Here is a 16,065-nt window from a genome sequence, read left to right on the forward strand (position 1 = left end):
TTACTCCTGCTTTTTTTTTTTAAGCGTTTATTTATTTTTTTGAGACAGAGAGAGACAGAGCATGAACAGGGGAGGGGCAGAGAGAGAGGGAGACACAGAATCTGAAACAGGCTCCAGGCTCTGAGCTGTCAGCAGAGAGCCTGATGCGGGGCTCGAACTCACGGACCGTGAGATCATGACCTGAGCCGAAGTCGGACGCTTAACCGACCAAGCCACCCAGGCGCCCCACTCCTGCTTCTTTTCGTTTTCTTTGTTAATTTTTCTTTCTCAGCTTACTCTTTTATCTTAAATATTTAGAATTTCAGCTGATTTTAAAGTAAAAGATCTTGGCATGCCTGGGTGACTCAGTCAGTTAAACATCCAACTTCGGCTCAGGTCATGATCTCATGGTTTGTGGGTTCAAGCCCTGTGTTGGGCTCTGTGCTGATAGCTCAGAGCCTGGAGTCTGCTTCAGAACCTCTGTCTCCCTCTCTGCCCCTCTCCTACTTGTGCTCTTTCTCTGTGTGTGTCTCTCTCTCTCTTAAAAATGAATAAACATTAAAAAATTAAAAAAAATAAAGTAGAAAGATCTTCAGCGAGAAAGACTGATGAATCAGGGATACCTCATAGTAGAGAGGAAGTCCCCCGTGATCTCACTCTCAGAGCCTCTTCACTCTTGGCTGTCTACACTGTAGACCAGCTTATTAAGAGATTTTTTTTCAGACATCAAGGGGATCCTATTCATGTTATTCCTGTGCTAATGTATTGTGGACATCCTACCTTGCCTTGCCATATAGATTTGCTGCCTTTCAAAAAAAAAAAAAAATAGCCACATAGCATTCCTTTCTTACCTGCTTAAAATTTTCATATTTTTGCTGCTTAGAGTTCTTTTTTTGGAGTTTGGCAGGTATTAAACAAAAATTTACTTTTAAAAGAACAGCGGAATTGTGAGCTAGGTCTGGAGAAATAGCTCTCACCACCTTACCAAATAGACTCCTCTAGTATCTGCTTCTGGAGCCACCCATCTTCCTGGGGATGGACTTGCTTGTAGAAAGCCCAAGTGGGTCGTGAGCTTGGTGGGGTGGTGCAGAGCCTTTCCTCCAGCCTCTGGGAGGTGTGAGGTGATGAGGGAGACATTTGACTGGCGGGACCAGATCAATGCCAGTGACACTTCCAGCGTGGAGTGGGTCTGCAGAGAATCCATTCTGCTTAGTCATTGACTGTGTATTGATTTCCACTTCAAGGCCACGGTTGGGTGGTGCCTGGTTTTTAACCCACCCATGTCTTTTAAATTAACTTAATTTTACTCTCTAATTCTAAAATAATGGTGAATTATAGGCATGGGGTTATTAATCTTCTGGGTGAATGGATTACATACTTTATCTCAATTATAGACTCCATGCTTTATGTATTTTTAAACTTTGATTCATAAATTTATTCTGAAAGAAATGATCTATGTTCTCTGCACATTCACTGGGAAATAGCTGACCGTGAATTAGGGTTGTTCATCGCCAAATGTGGTTTTTATGGTGGAAGGTAACAGCTGAGGAGCTGAGTGCTGCCTGTTCCCCACTGCCCCACAGACATCTGCTGTTTTGCCTTCACAGTGAAGGGAGGGGGGTAACATGGATGTAGGAAGGTGTAGGAGCAGGTGTAGATGAGGCAGCTTTCTCCCTCAAGGTGGAGCCCGTGCTAACCAGAGCAAGCCCACCTGGAAGAGATGTCTACACTGTGCATGTGTGGACCTGCAGGGTTCGCTGGGAGTTAGACCACTGTCCCAGGGCTAACTTAGTAAGTAGTTAGCACTTGCTCTATGCCAAGCCCTGTGCCTTTCCTGGGTGGCGGCCAGGGCTGTGCAGGGGCACGTTACATAGACACAACAATGAAAACAGCCAACGTCCATGGAGTGTGCTACATGCAGACTCTGGTTCTTGTGTTTTACACATGTTGCCTCATGTACACTCAATGAGCACCCTGGGCAGTGTCTGCCCTCACTCCATTTTATGATGAAGAAGCTGTGTTGAGGAGGAAGGTAGAGTCACTTTATAATGTGTAAGTGGCAGAGCCAGAACTTGCACCGGGGCTCTTTGCCTCCCCTGTAGGAGATGAAAGTACTTCCGGGTGACTGTACACTTCTTACGTGGGAGCAGCCTCACCCCAGGTACCAACACCAACCAATTAGCAGCCGGGACCTCCAAGGCACATTCTTATGGTGTCTTGGTTGCCTGGGTGACCCTAAGATGAGAACGTCCTGGTGTGACTTAGGCAGAACAGCACAGAAGAGCAGGGAAGACTGGGCAGGTGCAGGATGGTGTGAAGGTGGGCGTGGTCAGGACTCCTCACACCAGAGGGCACGATTGCTGCTGCTGTGGCCAATGGCCAGAAGTAACTCGGTGTCTGTGACCCTTGCGTGTGGATGGGAGTGGTGATCCCTTCTCTGCCTGTCTTACCCCATAGCTTGGAGGGTCAGCTGAGGTAAGACACTGGAAGGTGTTTCCTCAGTTCCAGGCGTGGCATCACATGTGCATGTTGACAGGGACGCGAGCGAGCATCAGGGGAACAAGACAAGATTCTGTCTGTAACTCAGATGTCAGGGAATTTAACTACATGCAGAATTGAAAAGCTTGTCCTTAGCTGTGTTAATGGAGAAAAGAAATGACTGTCTTCTTGTCAAATGAAAATGTTTGGTTTTAAGCTTACTCAGTTCCTGCCATTTTGAAATGTTTGCTCATTTCTTTGTTCATAGCCAAGGAGATGGATGTGTTGGAGCACTGGCTCATGCCATGCAAACTAACCAATGCTAAGAATGTGGCTTTTCTAGAATGATGGGAGTTTGGCAGCTGTGACATGACCCAGACCCCTTACATCCCAGGGAGGCAGCAGGTTGCTTTGATGAGCCCTACACAGGGCACATATTCTTCCTGCCATCCTCTTTGACCCAAGCTGTCAGAATGGGATATAAAGGCCAACACAGGCTGGAAAGAAAGCAAAACTATATCTCCAAGTAGGAGAGGGTGAAAGGGATTCTAGCCTGGGTGGTAGAGCTGCTGTCACTGCACCCTGATGGTGAGACAGGGTGTTGGCCCAGGGACTCAGCAATGCAGCCTTGGGATTATGATGACTCTTCTCTTTCTTCTTTGTGGTGGATGCCATCACAGTGTCTATTGACGCTCAGTCTTCTTCTTGGGATGGTGGGAGAACCTGCAGAAGTAAATACAGTGGTTCTTGCCCATAGGTACTGACAATCTACAAACAGTACAAGATAACACATCAGTGGGTTCTCCTTCCCAACTAGACCAGGACCTGGAAACAGGGCAGTGCCCTGCCCTTCTCTGTTCTATTTCGTGGCCTCAAGAGTATATGAAGCTTCCTAGCCTTCCCTGACATGGTGAACAGGATTGAGGTAAACAGAAGTGCTTTGGGTCACAGAGAAGAGCAGTCACAAAGACCAGAGGTTCTAGTGAGTATGGCGTATGTGCAGGATGTTATGGGAACTGATGGATTGGAGCAGAGGAGGAGGAAGGGGGTGGGGTAGAGTGGGGGCCCTGTACCCTGTGGGGTAACAGATACCAGATGGTTGTTGGTAGGTAGACCACAGACAGATTGTAGAGGTCCTTGAGGATGCCATATGGAGGAATTTAGGTGTGACACAGTCCTATACTTAAAAAAAAAATTTTAATGTTTATTTTTGAGAGAGAGAATGATGGAGCACAAGCAGGGGAGGGGCAGAGAGAGAGGGAGACAGAGGATCTGAAGCAGACTCCAGACTCTGAGCTATCAGCAGAGAGCCAGATGTAGGGCTTGAACTCATGAACTGTGAGATCATGACCTGAGCCAAAGTTAGCCACTTAACTGATGGAGCCAGTCAGGCACTCCTGGATGTGACATAGTCCTATACTTTTAAAGAAGCTTTCCCAAATGCTCTAGACACAATTAGTGGCTCCATGCCCTCTGTTTCTACACAGGAGATCCCCAGTACTCTACTTTGGCTTTGACTGTCATGTGCTATGTCTTGAAATTTAAAAAAAATTTTTTAATGTTTGTTTATTTTTGAGAAAGAGATAGAGCAAGGGAGGGAGGGACAGAGAGAGAGGGAGACACAGAATCTGAAGCAGGCTCCAGGCTCTGAGCTGTCAGCACAGAGCCCAATGCGGGGCTTGAACTCACGAACCATGAAATCATGACCTGAGCTGAAGTCGGATGCTTAACCAACTGAGCCACCCAGGTGCCCCTGTCTTGAAATTTTTATACATGCCTATGATGTCCTTCTTTAGGACACAAACGTCTTAGCCATCTTTGACTCTGCAGTGCTCAGGAATGTGCCTGGTATAGAGTAGATACCCTATGAATGTTGAATTGAATTGAAATAGGGTGCTAGAACTGCCAAGCATGGTAGGGTGGAGGTGGGCAGAACCTTGGCGTTGGAGCTGGGTGAGGAAGCGCATGCCTGCCAACTACAGAATGCACCCACTACCAAGGGGACTCACAGTTCAGGTCCCAGCATGGGCAGGATGGGAAGCAAGGCAAGTCTGAGGCATCAAGTTAATAGGAAGGAATGTGTGGAGTGCAGGAAACCAGTTGGAATTGAAGACAGCAACAGAGAATGGATGGGTTTAAGGGAGTAAATTTGGAAGACCCAACTTAGATGAAGTTCCAGAGGCAACGGCTTGCAGGGCTTATGGGTCCTATATATAGAAAATCATCCCTAAGCCTGTGGGTCAAAGGGACTCCTTAAAGGAGTTAAATCTCTTGAGAAATGAGTGCCTGAAGTTTCTCTTAGATGCTTTAACTTTTAGGGAAGCAAAGTGACCCTGTAGGATCACTATGTAGTTAGCTAGGGTATTTTTGTTTGTAATTGACCAAAAACCCAACCCAAACTTGCTCAGTGAATTGGCTTTTATAACTGTGAGAAGCCCAAGGCCGGAGAGGAGAATTTTGGCTTCAGGTTCAACTTGATTCAGGGGCTCTCACAAAGGCATCAGAGCCAGATGCTTGGCCTCTGAGATTCTCTTTCTGTTTGACTCTCTCCCCATTTTTTTGGCTTGGCTTTTCTTGTTGCTGGTGGTTCATTCTGTGTCCTGGTAACTCCAGGCCTCCCGCCTCTCAGAGCCAAGTCTGTGCCAATGACAGAACGTTTTGCCTGGCTGCTGAAGTGAAAATCCCAGGTGTTGCTCTCATTGGACCTGGTTGGTATGTGCGGTCACGTGCCTGTCCCTGAACCAGTAGCCTGGGCCACATGCCAACTCCTGTAGCTCCTGGACTGAGAGTAGAAAAGGAGCACTTCTCAGAGGAAGGACAGGGTGCTGTTATTACCCCAGCAGTTTCCTGGGTGGTAGGAGCCATGTGTAGTTAGGTGTGGCCTCAAAGCAGCAACTGGCACTGCTCTGCCAGTGAGTGAGGAAGCCGCTTCCAGAGAGAATGCCCGGTCAGCCTCCTCCACCCCAGGTGTGATGCTGCTTTCCTCCCACAAACAAGATTTTTTGAGGCTGGTCTCCATGGCGGGGTCAGCTAGGCCATCCAGGTGGCTTCCTCCATTTGTTCTCACCGGGCAAGGGTCCTCCCTGTCTGGCTGCTCATGGGTTCACTGGATCTTCAGAGAGTTTCTAGAGCCTTCTGTGAGGATGGCACCTCCCAGCCACTGAGAGAGCTGCCTCGTGTCTGTCTTCATTTTGGAGGGCCTTTGATTGTGGGGTGTGGGGCAATTTGTGGAACTTTTTCCCACCTTCCACTTAATCTGATTGTCACCATAGCCTGGGTGGGTGGAGTGAGGACAGTTGCTCCTATTCTACAGATGAGGAAGCAGAGAAGCCCAGGGGTAGATGACTCAACCAGGGTGACTCAGCTGTAGAGACTGGGATTGGACTCAGGGGACACAAACGTCATCTAAAATTTGTACTTTTAAACCAAAGGTGAAGAAAAATGAAGGCAACCGGTCTATTGCAGCCAGTTTCTTCTTGTAAACAGGGCATTAAACTACCTCCGTTGGAGGCCAGAGGTACATACTTCATTAATACCTGCAGAGGAGAACATTACCTCTGTTTACATCTAAGTGGCCCCGAGCCGAGGCCTGCCTGCTGACCGCTGTCCCGCGGCTCACCCACTGCCCTTTTACTAGAGGTGGAATTGCTTACGGAAACTGTAACCACCTTCCCACAGGCTCCCCACTGTCCCATCCTGCCATGTTCATGGCAGCTTGCGGGAGCGTCCCTTGGCAAGCCTGGCCTGGATGTGCTGCAGTGACCTCAGTGACCCAGCCCCTGGACAGCACAGCTGCTGCCTTTGGTTGGCCAATTTCCCCGGGGATATCTGGGCCTTGCAGAACCTCGCTGTGAAGCCAAGGTCCAGATTTTGCTCCTTAGGTGGTAGAGAAGTGTAGTTTTAGAGCTGGAAGAGACCGTCTGGTTCAGTCTGCTGGTTCTCCTGGTGAGAGAGAGCCCTGTAGCCTGGCCCACGAGACCTCGTGTCCCCACCCTCGCCTGTCCCTCACCCCTGTGCTCTTGTCACCCTTGAATGATTAGCCTTTGCATGTGCTCCTTACTCTGACTGGAAAAGCCCAGCCTGGCCTATTAGAGCAGGAAAAACTGCGGTTATGGAGAAGAGCTTTTCCCTAACTTTTAGTTACGGACGTTTCTCCTGGAATAGGGCAAAACCAAGGGGGCCCTGAGATTATTGCTATGGACTGCATGTTGCTGCCCCCTTCCCTCTGCCCCTCCTCCAAATTCATATGAAATTCTAACTCCCAATGTGATGGTATTAGGAGGTGGGGCCTTTGGAGGGGGGTGGTTAGGTCGTGAGGGCGGAGCCCCCATGAATGGGATTAGTGCCCTTATAAGAAGAGGTAGAGGGGCACCTGAGTGGTTCAGTTGGTTAAGCATCCAACTTCAGCTCAGGTCATGATTTCACCATTCATGAGTTCTAGCCCTGCACTGGGCTCTGTGCTGATAGCTCAGAGCCTGGAGCCTGCTTCAGATTCTGTGTCTCCCTCTCTCTCTGCCCTCTCCTGTTCACACTCTGTCTCTCTCCTAAAAATAAATAAACATTTTTAAAAAATAAAGAAGGGGTAGAGAGAGATCTCTTTCCACATACACACACAGAGGAAAGGCCAGATGAGGACATAACAGAAAGTCAGCCTTCTGCAAGGTAGGGAGAGAGCTCTCATCAGGCACCAGATTAGCTGGCGCCTTGGTCCCTGACTTCCAGTCTCCAGAACTGTGAGGGATCTCTGCTGCTTTTTTAATGTTTGTTTATTTTTGAGAGAGACCAAGACAGCGCACGAGTCAGGAAAGAACAGAGAGAGAGGGAGATACAAAATCCAAAGCAGGCTCCAGGCTCCGAGTTGTTGATAAACCCAGAGCCCAACGAGGGTCTCGAGCTGCGAGATCATGACCTGAGCTGAAGTTGGTCACTTATCTGACTGAGGGACACCCCATGAGGGACCTCTGCTGTTTAAAGCCCCCCTGGTATATGATATGTTGTTATGGTAGCCTGAGCAGACTAAAACAATTATGGAACTTCTTAGGGAGGGATGGTGAATAATGTTTGGTCAAAACCTCTCATTTTGCTCATTTATTCATTTATAAATATTGAGTATTTTTATGGCAAGCCTTGGGAATACAATGATGCATGAAATAGAAATAGTCTCTGATCTTATAGAAATTCATTTATTGGAGGGACAAACATTAAAGAGATAACATTAAAATTTTGGTTGTGAATAGGGCCATGAAGATGTATAATGGGCCATGAGGACATCTAACAGTGGGCCCTCAGTTTGTGGAGGTCAGCAAAGGTTTCTCTGAGAGAGTGTTATTTCAGCTGAGCCTTGGAGTACAAGTAGAGCTTAGCCTGATGAAAAAGTGAGATGGGGGAACCATTCTAGAAAGAGGGAACAGGGCGTGGGCCTGAAGTGGTGGCTGAGCCAGGGCTGGCAGAAAACAGATGCTGTGGCTGCGAGCCCTGTGTTCTTTCCGCTGCCCCAGGCTGGGCTTGTTCTAGTCCTGTATTGGTTGTGTACTCACTCTGGAGAGGGGAGTTTCCATACGTGAGGGTGCGCATCCCAGAAGGGGAAGCAGGGTGGCCCCTTGCATGGAGGGCTGGGTTCTCGTGGAAGAGAAGAAAGCTGGAAGAGGAAGCTAGGGAAGGAAGGTTGAGGAATTTACCTGGAGGTGCAGGTCAGGATTGAAAGGGAGGGCCAGATGAGACATCAGGATCAGTTGTTGATTCAGCAGTGTGACCATTTCTTCCAAGCTTGTTCTAGAAAGGGTTAATGGCAACTTAGAGACATAGCTTCATTGTTTCCCTTTTTGGTACATATGCTAGGATCACAAAACCTCATGTTTTCCTAGCCCCCTTTAAGTCTGGTTTTCTTGCTCTATTCCTTCTCTTCTTTTTCTTCTCTACTTCCTGTTGAGTACCTTATGTATGATACTCTAGTATGGTGCTGGGTGCTGAGATTACAAAGTCAGTAAGAGATGACCCCTGCCAATAGAGAGCCTGGGACCCACAGAGTGAGAGGAGTGGTGTGCAAAGGAGCAGCAGCTACTATCAGGGTGTCAGCCAAGAGAGCCTTGCCAAAGATTTGGGACCATGTGGATGGATGACCCAAGCAAAGAGTTGACCCTCACCTGCCTCATCAAGCCCTTGTTATCTTCGGATAGCAGGTTGGGAACTCTGTGAAGATACACATCAGGCTTTCTGAGGAGGGCCCAGGTGCCCAGGGATGGGTGAGTGAGTGGATGGATGGATGGATGGGTGGGTGGATGTTCATACTACAGTACTAGTGAAAGGGTCCCTGAGAGCAGGAAAGGAGAGACCCAGGTGTAATTAAGGATCCTGGCATCTCCCACCCATTGCTAGTTGACAGTTTCAGTTTCTCAAAGTCCTGTGTATGGTTTACTGGTGTAGAGACCCTTCTGCAGGGTGAAGCTTCAGAGTTCAAAGAAGATCTATCAGGTTTCTGAATTAGATTTGGAACCTTTATTTCTGGTGGCTTGTGGTCTCATGGGTGACTTTCATCCATACATAGGGTAGTGTCTGGTTAAGAGGAATTGGTGGTGCTTAGTTTTTTTTTAATTTTTTAAATGTTTGGTTTTTTTTGAGAGACAGAGTGCGAGTAGGGGAGGGGCAGAGAGAGAGGGAGACACAGAATCCGAAGCAGGCTCCAGGCTCTGAGCTGTCAGCACAGAGCGGGACGTGGGGCTCAAACTCACAAACTGTGAGATCATGACCTGAGCCGAAGTTGGACACTTAACCTACTGAGCCACCCAGGCACCCCTAAATTTTTTTAATTAAAAATTTTTTTTTAATTTTAGAAAGAGGCACAAATAGAGGGTCAGAGAGAAAGTGAGAGAGAGAATCTTAAGCAGGCTCCACGCTCAGTGCAGAGCCTGACATGGGGCTTGATCCCAAGACCCTGGGATCATGACCTGAGCTGAAATGAAAAGTCCAACACTCAACTGACTGAGCCACGCAGGCACCCCACTGGTGTTTTTTTTTAAAGGAGATTGGGCTGCTTTTGCCCACCCAGGATCCCATGCCAGCGAGAAGAATCCTGCTGGTGGCTGGGTGGCATGTGGCCCTGCCTGGCAAATGAGGGGAGACTGGGATGCAGAAATCATTTTATCTTTCTGTTTAGCCTGAGGCTGTTAGCTTTTATGAAGCAGCCCTGCCCCCAGGATACCTCCTTTCATGTCTAGTTCTGGAGGGTTCCTGCTTGCCTTTTCCTCAGTCATCCCATTCCTCTGTGCTTCCCTCTGTCTGGGCCACAGACTCCCTATCTTCTCTATGCAACATCTGATTGGGTCCCTTCCACTGAGTGTATATTCCCACCTTGCCCAGTTAGGAACCTGACCTTCCTGGTGGACTTCCTTTTCAAATTACCAGCTCAACCTTCTTTTCTCAAATGAACAATTCTTTTGTGATGTAAATAATTACCTCTCCTTCCCATGATTGCTGTTTTGCAAAAGTTTTTTTTATATTGCATTTGCTTACTGTGGAGGTGTATTTGTTTTATAGGAGTCCTTTTAAATGGCTGGGGATGAGAACGACACTGGCTTCTAACAAACTGGTCTAGTATGCTCTCCAGGCTGTGATGGTTCAGTTGGCATCATGGTAGAGTCTCTGTAATAAAGAATCACATTAAAGCAAAGTTATATTTCCTACAATCAATTCCATCAAGTAATGCACTAAGGATTTTTGGAAAGAGAAACCTAATTCTTTAAAAGGAGAGAGAGGAGGACAAGAGAAGAGGATATAAAAGAACCCTAAACAATTCAGTTATACTAATGACCCTTGTATTATTATAGCAATATTACTTACAAATAAAAGCCAAAGAGGAAAAACAAGCTGTGTTTGCTCGATGTACTCTCTGTTCCCTGCCTTGTTTTTCTGCTCTAAAGTATAGCACTGTGTTGACGTAGGGATGTAACTGCTATGAATATTGATGGCAGCAAAAGCCTTTTTTCTCTGTCTGGCCTAGTAAATAAAGCAGAAGGGATAAAAAGGGAAGAGGAATTGTAAAACCAGCGTGCTGTTTTTAGCTTATCTTGTTCGCGTAGAATTCTAAGTCTTGAAAACATATTGACAATCTACATTTGGTGGTCAGGGTCTAATTTGAGTACAGTGAATTGGTATTTTCAGGGATTTTTGCTTCTGGTTCAAGTAACAGAATTGCTTTCTCCTTTTAGCTCTCATAGCTCTCACTGCCCCCATTGAAGCCTTCCGGGATCTCTCCTCCCTAGCCAGGAGCAAAGTTGGTCCTAGTGTGAGGCTTACAGGGAATATGGAGAGTAAAGAAGGGAGTTGCTGGAGGTTTGGAGGCTCACGTGTATCTGGAGGGCACGACTGTGTGGAAGGAGAAGGGTCCTGGTCAAGGAGGGTTCTGGCAGTCTGGTGAAGGGTATTGGGTACGTGGGATGAGCTAGGCTGAGGATGGGACCAGTTGAGAGTTCTGGGGGCAGCATGGGTATGGAGGTTGGGGTGAGTGAGGTTCTATACATTGAAAACACACTGACTCTGACTAACTCACATCACAAAAGAGTTTATTAGACCTCTCTGATGGTGTTCAAGGATAAAAGGGAGCTCTGGAGGACAGGTTAAGGACAACAGAGACACGGGAGGGAAGAACTGATGAACTGGCTTTTTGCAAGACCAGTGGGAAGTCAGGAATGAGGGTGAAGGCTGGAGTCCAGCAGTGGTTGGACGGTGGCTCTGGTGGTAAAGAGGGAGGATGTGGGGCAAAACGTGGGGAAGGTCAGGCCAGGTGACAGAAGGGTAGCACTTTGGTAGCAGGGCGGCTTAGCCTACCTAGTAGTGGTCACATACAGCAAAGCAAAGTCCTGGTGAAGGAGGAATGAACTAGTTAGTCCCTTGGCCTTGTCAGAGTGCTCAAGATGTACAACTGCTCTTTCAGTTACCTGTCTTGGGACATTCTCAGTGTTTATGTTTGAAACCTTCCCTTACCCACCAGACTAAACCTTTAGGGGACCGTGGTGGAGACATTTTTCTAATCCTGGCTCCTGGTATGGGGTCTGTTATGTAGAATAGGTGCTCACTGAGTGTTTCCTGAGCCAAATTTATTTGACCTCTTGCACTGGGCATCTTAATAAGTGAATTCCATGACTTCCATTTTCCTAAGGTATTGCTTACTTTCCTCAGGTCCCACAGGGTAGAATTAATATTTGTGGAGGACTTTATGGCCCACGTGGAAGAGTTTTAATTGCTGATGGTTTTTCATTGAGTTATTAAGTAGCCTCTTGCCAGGGAATGCCTCTTATAAAATTAATTGCACACATCCCAGTGGGTTGGTATTTCTATTAAAGCTGAAGCTGCATAAAGAAAACCTTTATAAAAGAGGAAAGGAGTCAACATTTTTAGACCTGCTGATGGATGTGTTCTCTGGACTCACAGAGTTGCATGAATTGGAATGGGAAGGATTCTAAGAGTCACCTAGCCTGAGGGCTGAATCTCAGAGATCTGGGCAGCCAGATGGGAATGGCTGCTGGGGCTGGTAGGAGGGAAGGACACAGAGGCTGAACCCAGGCTCCCTGGGACGGTGTATGGCGACCACTTGGCAGTGTCAGCTGGGAGAGGCCACATGCCAGTATGCAGGCAGGGGATTTGCCATCCTGAATATGCTCCCCTTCTGTGCTGGTGAGGAAGCTTAGGTCCAGAGGAGAGGAGGCACTTGCCAAGGTCACCTTGCTGCTCTGAGACAAAGAGGACCCTGGATTAGAAATCAAGTGTAAACCCAAGAGGAAGAGAGAGGGTCAAAGCAGATGCACCTTCCCTTCGTCCAAAGGACATTCTGTTCAAAGCCACTGTTGAGATCTTTGTTGTACCCTTGTGCTTTTCTGGGCCTAATTTGGCAATCTCAGGAGGAAAACATGCTGCATTTTGCAAATGTGTGCAAATAACAAACATGCCCGTTATGTCCTAGGCAGACTCATTGCACACGCATCAGGGCAGGTGGCAAAATGCAGTCATGCAGCCTGGAATGAAAAGTGTTTTACACTTAGCTGCTTATGAGAAATTCAGTGTTAGAATTAAAACGCTTTCCTGGCACAGGTGCTGTGTTAATGGTGCCATTTCTCATAATAAAACTTTGCTTGGAGAAAATGCTTATATCTCAGAGATGTTGAATCTAATTCCTGTCTCTTTTTCTTCTTCTCTCCACGCCCCCCCCCCCTTTTTGTTTCTCTTTACAGGAAAAAGTAGAATATGCCTTCCTGATTATTTTTACAGTCGAGACATTTTTGAAGATTATAGCATATGGATTATTGCTACATCCTAATGCTTATGTTAGGAATGGATGGAATTTACTGGATTTTGTTATAGTAATAGTAGGGTAAGTCCCTTTTATTTTGGGGAAAATGTTTGGAAGATGGGAGGCATGGAGCAATGAAAAACACAGTCTTTTGAGGGAACATGGTTACTCCTCTCTGCCAGCAATTGTGGCCGGAACCTGCCGGGAGTGTTTTGGAGTGATGCTAGTGATGGGTGATGCTGCTATCTGCCTCTGGGAAGAGACCAGTTTGAATCCCCTCATTGTTTTTACTTCCCTTCCAGTAGTGTATTAAAGAAGGAAGTTGAAGCTCTTGATTTAAGAGGGTTTCATTTTACAAGGCCTTGGGTCTTCACAAACAGGCCAGCCGTGCTAGTGGTTAGACTCAAATGAGTAGAACTCTTACACTTAGCACTCTGTTAGTTTAAAAAAAACACAAAACACTAAAACAGTAATAAATCCTTCATAGAAGTGAGATACTCTGCTATTTAACATCCCTTGAGCAAAACTATTAATTTTTTTTTGCTGACTGGTGGGAAAAACTTTGGCATGCTACCATCCATTTGAAATAACAAAACAAGTGTCTGAATAATATCAGGTATCTGGCATGAAATGAAATAAGCTGGAAAATGCAGAGAAAGTAGGCATTATTCTGAAATCCTGTCACAGGAAGAGACACACCAACAGTTTTAGTTAAAGGAGGGTATTAAAAAACAGTGGCCTGTGTTGTGTTATTCTGATCCTTCCACACCTGGAAATTTTGCCAGCAAGAGGAAAAACTGAATCTGTGTCAGAGGAGTGCTAGGCCTTTGGACCAAATACCCAGATAGGAAAAGAAGATCTATCCCTTCATAGAGTCTTCATTATCTAGCAGTAAAGTGGGTTGCTCCTAAAATTATATTTGGTCCTACAGAGAGATCGTTAAATGACCTCTCTGTTTTCATCTCCATAACTTTGTTCAACTGCCTTTTGAAATTGAGCAAAGTAATTTTTCTTATGGGTTGTTTTTTTAAATCATGAATACTTTGGCTTTTCATGGGAGACAGCTGGATGTTAGAGTGGGATAAATTTTAAGCCTGCTCTTTCAAACCTAGGAAGTTCAAATGGGATCCAAAATGGTGGCCCAGTGGGATAATTAGACTTAAGGGAAAAAAAAGTCAGCTTTTGCAAAAACCACCACAGTACATGGTGCCTACAGTATTACCACAAAGGTAGTGCAGCTAAAGTGAACAGGTAGTAGGTATGTCCGTACCTTCCTGTATTTGGTGAACTCTAATAAGGAATGGCAAGCAGGAGCCTTGCAAGTCTCTTGGTTCTGGAACAATCTCACTGTGCCTCTTCTGACCCAGGACTTTCTGTTCAGCTACAGGATGGAGATGCTTAGCTCCGTTTCTTTTATCCCTACCCTACAGTTTCCTCAGCTTTCTACCTGGAGATATTTTTCAGACTATAGAAGAGCACAAAGACATGGAACTGAACAGAGATGGTGGTCTCATTGCATTGAGGAGACAGAGACAAGAATCCAGTAAGGCCAGTGGGGCTGAAATTTGACAGGTGTAGCATGGGAGGAGAAGGGAAAGGGCTTTTCAGGGAAAGAGCTCCATAAATATGCTTTGGAGTCCTCTTGAGCTTTGCCTGAAGTGTAATCTACACTTACAGGGAGTGAGAATCCATGAGGCCAGTCAAATAATGCTATTAGGGAGAAAAAGAAAAGCTGGAGACTATAAGCTGAATAATAACTAGAGCTCACACAGGTCTGGGAGATGTTCAAGTTATGACCAGCAAGAATGGAAGGACCTCAATAGACACCCTGGACTGTCATTAGAGAGCCCAGAATGGCCATTAGTAGCAGGGGTTGGGAAAATATGGCCACCAGGACAAATTCAGCCTGCCACAAATTTTTGTAAATAAAGTTTTATTGTAACATAGTCACACGTGTTTGTTTACACAGTTGAATTGAGTAGTTTAGGTCCACAAAGCCTGAACTATTTACTCTCTGGCCCCTTACAGAACAGTTTTGCCAACCCCTGCTATAGAGTAATGGTCACCTGAATTCCTTTCTAATAATGGTTGAGAAGAAGCCTGAAAAGGAGCCAACTGAGGTGCAAAACAAACTGCCTGTGAAAACAAAACTCAAAACTCTTTAAAAGAAGATGACAAAATATAGATACTTAGCTATTGTCCAGCATTCTGTCAAATATTATAGCCGTATTAAGACATATGACCCATAAGGAGGAAATTCCATCTGTAGAAACAGACCTACAAATGACAAAGATGGTGGAATTAATAGAGAATTTCTTTACAAGACTTTAAAAATACCTATTATGAATATGTATATGGACCTAAAGGAATACATGGCCACAATGTGAAATGATGGGACAATATTAGAAAGAACCACATGGGACTTTGAGAGCTGAAAATTTCCCCTGGATTGGCTTAATAACAAATTAGATACAATAGAAGAAAAATATCAAGGAGCTTGAAGACCTAGCAATAACACAAAGAATGTTGACAGAGAAAAACTGAACATGCCCTGGATGACCTGTGGGGCAATATCAGGTGGTCTAACATATGTATATTTGGGGTCTCAAAGGAGAGGAGATAGAGGAGAGACAGAAAAAATTTTTAAATGACTCCAAATTTTCTAAATGTGATGAAAAACATAAACTCACAAATTCAAGAAGCTCAACAAAGCTCGAGCAAAGTAAACATGAAGAAAGCTACATCAAAGTATGTCATAATCATAATGAAATTGCTCAAAACCAAGGATAAAGAGAAAATCTGAAAAAGTAATCAGAGAAAAAGACATCCCTAGACTTCTCATCAGCACCATACAAGCTGGAAGACAATAGAGAGAGATCTTTAAAGTACTAGAGAAAATGTCAACCTAGAATTCTTATTCAGTAAAGATATCTTTCCAAATTGAAGTAAAAACAGACTTTTTCAGACAAACCAAAGCTGAGAATTCACCACCAATAAACCCTCATCTCAACAATTACTAAAGGAATTTCTTCACACTGAAGGAAAATGAAACCAGGTAGAAATTATGGATCTATTAAAAAGAAATGGAGAATGCCAGAAAGGGTAAATTCATGGGTAAATTAAAAAAAAATTTTTCTCATTTTAAAATCTCTTTAAAAGTACTTGATTGTTTAAGGCACAAGTAGTAACAATGTATTGAGGAGTTTGCAGCTTCTATGAAAGTAAAATATGTGACAACAATAGCACAAAGGACAGAAAGAAGGAAAAAGCCAAGTACTTTTGAAAAGAGCTTATAGAGTTGGTGGTAAATATGATAAAATATTATC

The 16,065-nt window shown here is 45.4% G+C and overlaps 1 protein-coding gene across 1 annotated transcript in view; it reads left to right on the plus strand.

Moving 5' to 3' along the window:
• Positions 1 to 16,065, plus strand: part of CACNA1D (calcium voltage-gated channel subunit alpha1 D) — a 301,425-nt gene that overhangs the window by 132,842 nt on the left and 152,518 nt on the right. Inside the window, 1 exon segment of the mRNA XM_019417198.2 lies at positions 12,681 to 12,820. Coding sequence (XP_019272743.2) covers positions 12,681 to 12,820 — 140 coding nt within the window.

Source organism: Panthera pardus, unplaced genomic scaffold, assembly GCF_024362965.1.
Source record: "Panthera pardus isolate Hobbes unplaced genomic scaffold, ASM2436296v1 HiC_scaffold_8, whole genome shotgun sequence".
Taxonomy (NCBI): domain Eukaryota; kingdom Metazoa; phylum Chordata; class Mammalia; order Carnivora; family Felidae; genus Panthera; species Panthera pardus.